Genomic DNA, 11,797 nt, shown 5'->3' on the forward strand with positions numbered 1-11,797 from the left:
TAATTACACTACGACCTTCCAATGGTTTGTTCCTTTCCATTTTGGTCGTGAGCTACTGTTTATAATTTATAAGGTACTGATAACATCATCTTCTGTATGTGACACCACATACTATGTTATCTACAATATAAATTAATTGAACAACTACAAGCAAATGTAGATTATTTGACCAAATGTGATTCTCTATTCAAAACAAATGTTTACAAAAGCTTAGACTTTCTGTATACACTCCAACAGTTTCTTTGGGAGTTATCAGTAACATCAAGAAATTAAATGAAGCGAAAGCGGTTTCTTTACGAGTTATCAGTCATGTTTCACGAGGAAGCATGGTTTTATAAATTATCAGTTTATATCTTAAAGATTAATCATTTTTCAGTTTCTGGAATGTCTGGGGCTGCAAGTGAGAAATTGTCCTGATAATTTCATACTTCAGATCCTTGAATGGCTTATCTTTTTCCTAGCTTGGAATTATGCTACTCCATCTTGTCCTGCATCAGCATCATTTTCTCATATGACTGACAGTTACATTTGCTTTGACTTCATTGTCAATGGTTTATCAAGAGGCAAAAGAGAACTCTTTTTGAAGTTCTTGAGAAGGTGAAAGCCGGTAAAACCAGAAAGTTCATACCTAAATTGGAGCACTCTTTCGACGTGCATGGTATCCGGAATAGATGAATTACTGTAACTCTGTGATCCATTGTGGTTTTCGCAGAGTTGATGATTCTCGGCTTCATCTCCTTGCTGTTGACGTTTAGTCAGGACCAGATCGCGAAAATCTGCGTGCCAAAGGCAGTTGCAGATTCTATGCTGCCATGTCGCCCTGATGCAGAGTCAACTGGCGGAAATAAAAGGCGGCTGCTCGCGCTGGTGCTGACGGAGTCACACCTGAAGCGCAGGATTTTAGCTGCTGGTGGTTCAGTGGTTGAATGCCCCCCAGTGAGTAGTGCACAACAACTTCCAATTCTATGATTGTTTGGTTGAAAATAATCTATTGTAAACAAAATCTAAGAAGCTTTCACTAAAATGTTCAGTTGCGATCACTTGTAGGAAAAGGAGCAACTGATTACTGCCACAGGCTTGCACCAGTTGCACATTCTGATCTTCTTTTTGGTTGTGTTTCATGTGGTAAATAGTGCTCTTATAATGGTCCTTGGAAGAGCAAAGGTGAATCTGCAGTGACAGAGTAGTGGATCACATTATGTATCATTCTGAATAATTCCATAGCATTGCCTGAGGATGATTTAGTTTAGCTGTTGCAGTATCCACTTTGCATTGATAATCTTCTCTTGGGCGGATACACAGATGGAAGGATTGGGAAAAGGATACGACATCGGCTGAGTATGCCTTCATGACTGGTATATATATGTTCACTATTCTTTGTTTTTTTGTCCCAGATTTGCATCCTTGGATCCTAGTTTGAGTGGTAAAAGTGCAGAACCAGTATATCGTGATGCAAAAGGTTTGAGTTCTCTGACACAACATTGAATTTGAAATTTTTTCATGTACATTTGGAAGCCCAGATTCTACCGGTTTTGTAGTTTTATATTTGCATGTTTCTGACTGCTGAGTGACTGAATTATTTTCTGTAGGGAAAGCTATTTCAAAGGAAGAGCTACTGAAACCAAAGGAGGAAGAGAAACCAAAGGTATTTTTCACACACTTCATCTTTGATTTGGTGGTCATGTTTACCATACGTGTCAGTTAATTCCCAAGAGCTATATTTTTTTGTTTCACTTTTATTGTTAGCTATATGAGCACAACATGCTATGCTTTTGATTTATTATTACAGCTATTTATCAGAAAGGAGAATTATTGGTACACTTTTGATTGTTTAATTATAGGCTCTCTTAGTTGGAAGCAAGTGTAGTGCTGATTGTGTAGGAGTGATTTGTAACCCTTATTATTATTTATTAGTTTTTGCACAATTTTTTATGTTGGATCCATTGCTGTCTAGTTGATTTTTATTTGCTCTTTTTGTTTCTTTAAGTTCACTTCCATTTGCAATCTCTTCATATATTAGTGACTAATGGTTGGTTGCTGTTCCTGGATTTGTTATAGCGCTATTGGTTGTTTCTACTAAAGAAAGTTAACTTTTATCAGGAATATTCTTCTGTGATCTTCCTACACAATTGGGAGACTTTGCAAAACCAAAATAACTAATTTATTAGGTTGAAATGATAGATAGATGAGTGATCTCAGTCTTGGAATGACTAACATTTTTTTTTTATGTTCAAAACATTTCATTTTGTTTTGTATGGTTCTCTCTAAGAGGATGGACCTAGTTATCTTTTGACAGCTGAATATGATTCTTTTACTTCATTTGTAATTGCAAATTCAACTTTCTGATACCTTGTGAACCACTGAAGATCCTTATTGCAAGCATTGAAGTAAGCATTGATGTGGTTGAGATAAATGATGAATATGTCTCTTTTTAAGCACTCAAATTAGTCATCTTGTTACCTGGTGCTCTTACTACTTTTTCAACTATGATTTTTGGTCTTGGTTTACTAATATATTATTTATGTGTTTTTACAGTTTACAAATCTCAAGTACTCCAGAGTTGAAATTGATGAAGTGTGGTTCGAGTGGCCTGAATGCATGCTAGATTACATTTGAAGTGCGGTTCTACTTTGATGTGTTGTTAAAAGAATGTTCTACCTTGATTATGATATCTCTATTAGCTTTTGATGTAAAAAGAATATTTGTGTATTTTATGGATACTGTTGTAAGAAGAATATTTATGTAATTTGTGAATATTTGTGTATTTTATGGATAATGTTAAATGAAGAATATTTGTGTAATTTATTAATATTTGTGTATTTTTTTGTTACTATTTCGGAAATCAAATTTATACTGTTTAAAAATACTGATATTACATCGGTTTTCCACCGCTGTAAAACCGGTGTTATTAACTAATATTACATCGGTTTTACACCGTTGATGAAACGATGTCGTTAAGTGATACTACACCAGTTAATAACCGATTCGAAAACCGGTGTCGTTAAGTGATACTACACCGGTTTTAACCCGATGTCTAAAATGGCAGACTTTTAACATCGGCTTCATAGACATCGGTCGAAAATGAAATAGACACCGATGGAAAACCGATGTCTATGAAGGTTTTTGTTGTAGTGTTATATTAGGATTAAGAGCACACACTTCTATAATAACTGAGGTCTTTGTTCCTTCATAAAGTCAGTATAAAAAGAACGACCTCAAATGGTCCAACTCAATACACTCTAAGTGTACTAGTGTAATTATATAGTTAAGATAAACTAATACCTAATTACACTACGATCTTCCAATGGTTTGTTCCTTTCCATCTTGGTCGTGAGCTACTGTTTATAATTTATAAGGAACCGATAACATGATCTTCTGTGTGTAACACCACACACCATGTTATCTACAATATAAATTAATTGAGCAACTACATTTATCATAAATGTAGACATTTGACCAATGTGATTCTTATTTCTAGATAAATGTTTATACCAAAAGCTAGGCTTTAAGTATACATCCTAACAATCTCCCACTTATACTAAAAGACTAAGCTGTCATATTTGCTACCATACATCTGATTCCCAACCCTTCAACATGCCCATCAAAAGCTCTTGCCTTAAGGACCTTAGTGAAAGGATCTATAGGTCATCACCTGATGCAATCTAGGCGGCAACAACTTCTCCTCGTTTATACGATTTCTCGTATTGGGTGGTACTTGCGCTCTATTGTGTTTACTTGCCTTATAGACTTATGGTTTCTTCGAGTTTGCTACTGCACCAATATTATTACAATAAATTGTAATAATCTTTGGACAAACTAGAAATCATATCTAAGTCTATCTTGAAGTTATTGAGTCATTCAGCTTTTATGGCTACCTCAGAGGCTTGCCATATACTAAGCTTCTATGGTGGAGTCCAGAAAAATACCTATGCTTATCACTCTTTCATAGTTATGACTTTACCTCCTAAAGTAAACACAAAACCCCGAGGTTGACCTATTATTGTCCTTATTTGATTGAAAGTCAAAATTCATGCAACCCATAGGGACCAAAATAGCTACCTTGTAAACTAGCATATAATCTCTAGTGCCTCTAAGGTACTTCAATATATGCTTTACTGTAGACTAATGTCCTTGTCTATGGTTACTTTGATATCTACTAACCATGCCCACGGTAAAGCAAATATCATGTCTCGTACACAGCATTGCATACATTAGGCTTCCTAGAGCCGAAGCATAAGGAACTGCCTTCATGTCCTTTATCTCCTTTAATATCTTCGGAGACATCTCTTTAGATAAAGCTACTCCATGCCTAAAAGGTAAGAAACCTTTCTTAGAGTTCTGCATGCTTAAAACGAGCAAGAATTTTTCCTGTAAGACCGTTAGATTCGATAGAGGGGGGGGGGGTGAATATCGATTCGAAAATATCGAGTATACACGCAGCGAAAAAGTAAAATAAACACAATGGTTTTACTTCATTCGGAGCCTGTGACGACTCCTACTCGAAGGCCCGTGGTCCTTGACCACTTTCGTTGGGCAATCACTAGCAATTCGAAATGATGATTACAAAAGAACCGTACAGGGAATGCTAATGAAAACTGAAAACAAATACCGACAAAAAGGGAAAGGAACGAAGCGTAGTGTCGGAGCTTTGTTGGCGTCTCACTGAACGTCGAGCAGCAAGACCAGCAGTGGAAGAGTTCTCAGCTTGATTGATTGATCGATTCATTCTGAAGCTCCTGCCTGGGGCTTCTTTTATATGCTGTTCCAGGCGCCTGGATTCCTTCCGGGCGCCTGGAATGTGACGTAGCTGCTCAAACCGAGATGCTCTACGTGGCTGGATAGAATTCACCTTCCGGGCACCCGGACCACCTTGTTCCAGAAAACTCCCTTTTTCTGCAAAACAAAGTTAGTCCGAGGCAAATATACATCCTGTAAAACAGATTGTTAGCACAGTTAAAGTTCAACAGATGGATAAAAGGAGTATGACTTAGATTCCGTCTTTTCGAGACCAGAATCTAGTCACGATCTCGACTTAGACATCCGAAATGGATCTAAGCCTGATCAACGCCTAATGTCCCCTTCCCGGGAACGCGTCCTCACAGTCACTCCCCTCCAGTGACTTACCTTACTTACCTGCCAGACGTCCGGTCAGCCCGTTGACCCGTCTGGACTTCTCGCCAGCTATCCGGTCAGCCCGTCGACCTAGCTGGACTTCTTGCCAGCTATTCGGTCAGCCCGTCGACCTAGCTGGACTTCTCGCCAAGCGTCCGGTCACCCCGTCGACCCGCTTGGATTTCTTGCCAGCTATCCGGTCAGCCCGTCGACCTAGCTGGACTTATCCTGCACACTCGATCAGAGTGTTAGATAACAACGAACCTAACTTAACCTGATTTGTCATTCATCAAACCCTGAGTTAGACCGTTAGTGCTGACTGCACCAACAATCTCCCCCTTTTTGATGGAATGACAACCTGGTTAAGTTAGTGATAAATATATGCAGAAATCAAGCATGATTTTCAAAGTTTTTAAGGTTTTAAGTTAGTTTTTCAAGTTGGCTTGGCTTGCCATTTGGTTGTTCTAATTTAACCACCTAACCCTCCCCCTTTGGCATTCATCAAAAAAAAAACACAAGGGTGAACAATCATAGTGTAGAGTTACTGTAAAAAATCTGAGTTTGGTTCAAGAAAAACAATTTTCAAAGTTAATCAAGCTAAATTTGAAAAATTAAGGCTAATTTGATAACAGCAAAATTTGGAAAGTTTAATTTTCAATAGTTAACTTTTAAAATCAGGTTTGAAAATTAGGTGGGATTAAACTTCCAAGTTTTTCAACTACTTAGTTAAATTTTAACTCTTTGTAAATTGATGTTCAACCACAAGTTAGTTTTTCAAACACATAACTTTTTAATTAATTTCTCCCCCTAAACTTGATACTAAAATTTAAACAGCTGTCTAACCAATTAGTTACTAACTAACTATCAGAAAATAGTAGTTTTCACTTGGTTAGTCAGATTAAGTTGATTATAAGCAGTCAGTGTTTGACTTGACTGATGAACTTAATCTGATTACTGTCTGATTTGTATTTAACGTCCAGACTTATGCTGATGCACTGAGATAAGCATCTTAAGTCCAGACAGTTGGCCTATGCATCTCACCCCTTTCTATGTTTGTCAAACACACGCAAGGTAAACCTAAGGTGTTGGTGAGATGCTCAAAAACTAGCCCTATAGGTGCATGCTTTCTATGGATTCCAAGCTAGTCTAAGACCAAAACTGTTTTTGAAAGTCTAAAAATGGAAGGTTTTGAAAACAACAAATTTGACTTATAATTTGAAAGAGTGACTTTTGAAAACACTTTTGAAATTTAAAATTCCTAGTCTATTGAGCACATTCCTAATTTTCGGCGTAAGTTGCTAAACTCACTTTCAGGGAGTGGTTTTGTGAAAATGTCAGCTAAATTTGATTTGGACTCAATGTATTTGAGTTCAATATCACCTTTAGTAACATGATCCCTGATAAAGTGGTGCCTAACCTCAATATGTTTGGTTCTTGAATGATGCACAGGGTTCTTGGTTAAGTTAATTGAACTTATATTGTCAATTAATGCTTTTACATTTGTAATGTTTAAGTTGAAATCTTTTAGAGTATGCATCATCCATAGTAATTGTGCAACACATTCACCTATAGCTATGTATTCTGACTCAGTTGTAGATAGAGTAACATAATGTTGCTTTCTGCTAAACCAGCTAACAAGTGATGAACCTAATAATTGGCATCCTCCACTTGTGCTCTTGCGATCTAATTTACATCCAGCATAATCTGAGTCAGAATACCCTATTAGTTCAAAATTATTGGTTCTAGGATACCAAATTCCTACATTTGTTGTTCCTTTAAGATATCTAAAAATTCTTTTAACTTGTGTCAAGTGGGATTCCTTAGCACAAGTTTGGTATCTAGCACACATATTAACTGCAAATAAAATATCAGGTCGGCTTGCAGTTAAGTACAGTAGGCTACCTATTGCACTCCTATAATATTTTAGGTCAACTGATTTTCCATTTGGGTCATTATCTAAGATTGTGTTCACTGCCATAGGTGTTTTTATTTCTTTTGTATTTTCCATTCCGAATTTTTTAAATAATTCTTTAGTGTATTTGTGTTGATAAATGTAATTCCCTCATTTGTTTGTTTGATTTGTAATCCTAAGAAATAAGTTAATTTTCCTACTAGGCTCATTTCAAATTCTTTTTCCATTAGATTAATAAATTCCTCTAAAAAATCAGAATTTGTTGAACCAAATATTATATCATCTACATAAATTTATGCAATAAATATGTTTGTATTCAATGATTTAACAAACAAGGTTGGGTCAATTTGACCTTGTTTGAATCCTTTAGATGTTAAGTAGGATGTTAGCCTTTCATACCATGCCCTGGGTGCTTGTTTAAATCCATATAATGCTTTCTTTAACTTAAATACATAATCAGGGTGTTCTAGACTTTCAAACCCAGGAGGTTGACCTACATACACTTCTTCTTTTATTAGTCCATTAAGAAAGGCAGATTTAACATCCATTTGGTATAGTTTGAACCCCTTATGGGCTGCATAACTTAGTAACATTCTAATGGATTCTAATCTAGCTACTGGGGCATAGGTTTCATCATAGTCAAGTCCTTCAACCTGACTAAACCCTTTGGCAACTAGCCTAGCCTTATTTCTAGTGATTTCCCCAGTCTCACTTAATTTGTTTCTAAATACCCATTTTGTTTCTATTATTTTCTTGTTCTTAGGTGGTGGTACTAGGTCCCAAACTTCATTACGCTCAAATTGGGCTAGTTCTTCTTGCATGGCTATAATCCAGTCTGGGTCTAGTAGAGATTCATCAATAGTTTTGGGTTCTATCTTTGAAATCAAGGAGATTTGACTCAAGTTCCTAAAAGATGATCTGGTTTGAACCCTTAGGTCTGGGTCACCAATTATTTGATTGGTTGGATGGTTGGGATTCACTCTTATGGTTCTAGGGTGTCACGCCCAGGTAGTCCCTGTCCGAAGAAATTTCGGCAGCATCTCCCCTGTACGGGTGACAATATGAATCCAGAATACATATATCTCCATACCTCGGCCACACACGGCCGGAATAATACAATACAAATAAGAACAAACCACGCAGTTTATATCAACATTCCACATAATTCAACATATAGTCAATCCACGCAGTGTAATAAGGAAAGACGATATAGAATCTCGAAAATATATGTAAACATCCTACTCCACTACATCGAAGAAAATCAAATCCATGAAGTAATGAAAATATCTGCAGCGGAAAACAATAGTAGTAAACCCGAATGTTCAATGTCCACAATACAAGTATATAAGATGCAAAAGTAGAATAAATCCGACAAAGAAAATCCTCGCGCTAATGGGGCTAGCGACTGGAATATCTCCCGACGGCCTCAACCTGAAAAATAGTGACAACGGGGTGAGTCCAAAGAACTCAGCAGGTAATCCAATAGATATGTACAGCAACATATATCTACCAGCAACCATCCTACGGTACAACATCCTAACAGTATACCTATATAGTACAGTCTCCTAAGTATAACAGGTATGCATAACTAAATAAACTGCAGTAACCCACAATAAGCATTAAATACAATCTACTGCAAGAATATAAGAAGTGCATAACTGAAATAAACTGTACTCACCTGCGAGGCTCGGGCGAATGACTATGGACATACACAGATAAAGATAGTCAGAGCAAATACGCATGTATCCTGTATGCATGTCAATCATATGCAGTCACCCAAGTGCACCATCCAATATGCAACAATCACAATAAATGCAATCTGTGCATATGATGCAATATGACATGGTCACCCCTGACGCCAGTCAGCATCTCACACACAATGGTGAGACCGCGTGGGTAGGGCTGTGACACCGTGCACTCTGTCGTCACTACCCCTGAAGAGTGACCGAGTGGACGGGATGCACCGGAGTACACCTATCCTCCAACCTCAACTATAGGAGGGAGCGCGATGCTCTAATCTCCCGGTACGCAATGATGGGGAGGGACCCCGGTGTGCTACCACGCTGCCTATCACACTACCCATGAGTGGAGCCTCCAGCGGAGCACCACCGGGCAACCTACACACCCTGTGTGCTGTGCCACTACCCATGCAGTGGTCACGTGGTGCGTAGGTCAATGTAGCCGGCCGACGAGCTCAACAATAATGGAGTCGTCAATCGCCCAGCATGCAATCATGCGATATGGTGCATGCGGCTACAATATGTCATACCTGAACATATCCTCCATATGTGTAGATGCCAAATAGTCAAACACATATATAACAATGAAAATAAACAGCATAAATCCAAAGACATCACATATAACAATGATGTAAGTATCATGAATCCACGAGCATGTATCACACATGTAAAGCAACTAATCCAGTAGAGTAGAGCACTATAGATATGCATCTCTATGAACTTATATACACATGGCAAGAGATAAAATATCCAATCCTGAAGTAAAGCAACTAGCAGATGACGCATGTGATAGGTATCAACTAGCTAAGACCAGGGAAGAAATAATCTACTATCTACCACTAGTAAATATATATAAGCTACACATATCATAAGACATTATCAAAAGATAAGTCAAAGGGTACCCGCCTCAAATAGAAGGTACAGTCAATCCAAATCCGAAGTCGAGACGCCCGTCTCGAATCAGAGTCCTGTGTCAACAAACAATATATATATTTTATTTAGCTAAATCAAATGAATAGCTAAATAAAATCCCTAAAACTAAATTAGGGCAAAATTCTAATCACATCAATCTTAATCTACATAATTAAATCTAATGGTTAATTAGGGTTAGTTACCTAATCCCTAATCATCAATTAGATTAGAAATCCAATCTTAGATTAAATCCAATAGTTGACTAGGGTTAATTGTCTTAACCCTAATCATTCCATTAATTTAATCTAAGCAATTAAATCTAATCACAATCAACATAACCCTAATTCATCCACAACAGGCATAACCATCTAAAATAACCAAACTACATGATGATCTACAACTAAAATCAATTATCTAAAACAAAGAACAAAACCTAAACACCTCACCTCGATCAAGCTGCTGTAGATTGCTGAAACCAAGATCACCTTCACAGATTCTCACTGGATTCAATCCTTCCTACTGATCGGATGCAAATAACCTCTCAGACGATCAAGAAATCAACACCATAGGAATGGAACAGAACCTCACTGATCTAAAACCTTGTCAACAGTACAATGAGAGGAGATTTTCTTGCTGAATCAGAGAAACCACAGCAACTCTCCACAAGGACAAAGAGTACACCGAAGTCCTTGAATATACTGAATCCCCAAAATGTACCGCGATTGATCATTTCCAAAAGAATCACCCGATTCAATCCATGAAGCAGCGTACCAAGAATTCCTCTGACCCTCAATCAACAACAATGAAGATGGAATCCAAGATCTGACATGGGATCGCCGAGAATCAAAGAGGAAGAGTAAGAACTAAGGAAGAAGACATGAACCTAGGGCACCAATCATAGATCAGAAAAGAGGAAGGATCGGTCACTTACCCTCTGTGCCCTGAACGCCCTTCCACGTCGGCGATCGAGGGATCTTGGATCGATCCTGTGGCGTCGGATCGGGGAAGAAAGGTCGGCAGTCGGCTAGAGGAGACGCGACGCCGTGTCTGTGATCCGGAGAGGAATAGCACCGCCCGGATCTAAGCTCAATGGTCGCTAATGCCGGAGAGGAGAACCGCCGGAGCTGGAAGCCCTAATCCCTTCGGCGTCGCTTGTCCGCGAGAGAGAACAGAGAAGGAAGGGAGGTTCGTGTCGGCAGAGAGGGGAAAGGTCGGGTCGGGATCGGCGATTTGGCGGAGGAAATAAGGGAAAAAGGATTTATATAATAAAAACATTTTCTCACTTAAATTGGTATCCCAAACAGGCTTTATCCGAACCTATCGATCTATCCCCTCAAAATCGTCCGTACGAGCTCCGAAAAATTCCCAGAAAATTTCTAAATATTCCGAAAAAATTCTATAAGGCTATTTCTGAAATAACCCTATTTAATTAAATTTTTTTCGAGATCTCACATAGGGGGTTCATTTTCTTGATGTTGTTCCTCTTCTTCATGACTTAGAGTTTGGTTGGTTTCTGGAACAAATTCAGGTGGTTGTGTAAGTTCTAAGTTTTGTTTAGTTTCTTCAAATTTTACATTAGTAGTTTCTTCAATTTTTAAGGTAACCTTATTGTAAATTCTATAGCCTCTACTATTTAGGGAGTATCCTACAAAGATTCCATTTTCAATTTTAGAGGAGAATTTTTCTAAGTGTTCTCTTGTATTTAAGATGAAAACTGGGCACCCAAACACTTTAAAATATTTTATATTGGGTTGTTTATTATAAAATATTTCGAAGAAGATTTTGTTATGGGTTTTATTTATTGTTGTTCTGTTCTGTACATAGCAGGCTGTACTGACAGCTTCTGCCCAAAGGTGTTTAGGTAGGTTATACTCATTTAACATTGTTCTAGAGGCTTCAAGTAAGGTTCTATTTTTTCTATCTACAATCCCATTCTGTTGGGGGGTTTTAGGACATGAAAATTCATGATGGTAACCATTTTTAAGGCAAAAACTGTTAAATTTGTGATTTTTAAATTCTCCCCCGTTGTCACTCCTGATTCTTTTGATTTTAATCCCTTTTTCATTTTCAATTTGTTTGCAGAAGTTTATAAAGATTTCACAAGTTTCATCTTTATGTTTTA

General features: G+C 37.7%; 1 protein-coding gene and 1 long non-coding RNA gene across 2 annotated transcripts; both read left to right on the forward strand.

The window, feature by feature from the left end:
- The first annotated feature begins 556 nt into the window (after window positions 1-556).
- LOC122053553 (MLO-like protein 7) lies at window positions 557-1,294 on the forward strand. Its single transcript, XM_042615589.1, has 3 exons — window positions 557-607; window positions 713-936; window positions 1,048-1,294. Exons 2-3 carry the CDS (start codon window positions 718-720, stop codon window positions 1,177-1,179), a joined length of 351 nt encoding a protein of 116 aa, XP_042471523.1. The 5' UTR covers window positions 557-607; window positions 713-717; the 3' UTR covers window positions 1,180-1,294.
- Window positions 1,295-1,300: 6 nt separating this feature from the next.
- LOC122053554 lies at window positions 1,301-2,591 on the forward strand. Its single transcript, XR_006132234.1, has 3 exons — window positions 1,301-1,459; window positions 1,590-1,645; window positions 2,536-2,591. It is a non-coding gene; the product is annotated as an uncharacterized LOC122053554 (long non-coding RNA).
- The last annotated feature ends 9,206 nt before the right edge of the window (window positions 2,592-11,797 follow it).

This window comes from Zingiber officinale, chromosome 3A (assembly GCF_018446385.1).
Source record: "Zingiber officinale cultivar Zhangliang chromosome 3A, Zo_v1.1, whole genome shotgun sequence".
In the NCBI taxonomy this organism is placed as follows: Eukaryota; Viridiplantae; Streptophyta; class Magnoliopsida; order Zingiberales; family Zingiberaceae; genus Zingiber; species Zingiber officinale.

What these genes read in the sequence shown, in the direction of transcription:
- LOC122053553 (XM_042615589.1), top strand. Translation starts at nt 718, where the DNA reads ATGATTCTCGGCTTCATCTCCTTGCTGTTGACGTTTAGTCAGGACCAG. An exon ending in CAGTGGTTGAATGCCCCCCA is followed by an intron (nt 937 to 1,047) that starts GTGAGTAGTGCA and finishes GATCACTTGTAG; the next exon opens with GAAAAGGAGCAACTGATTAC.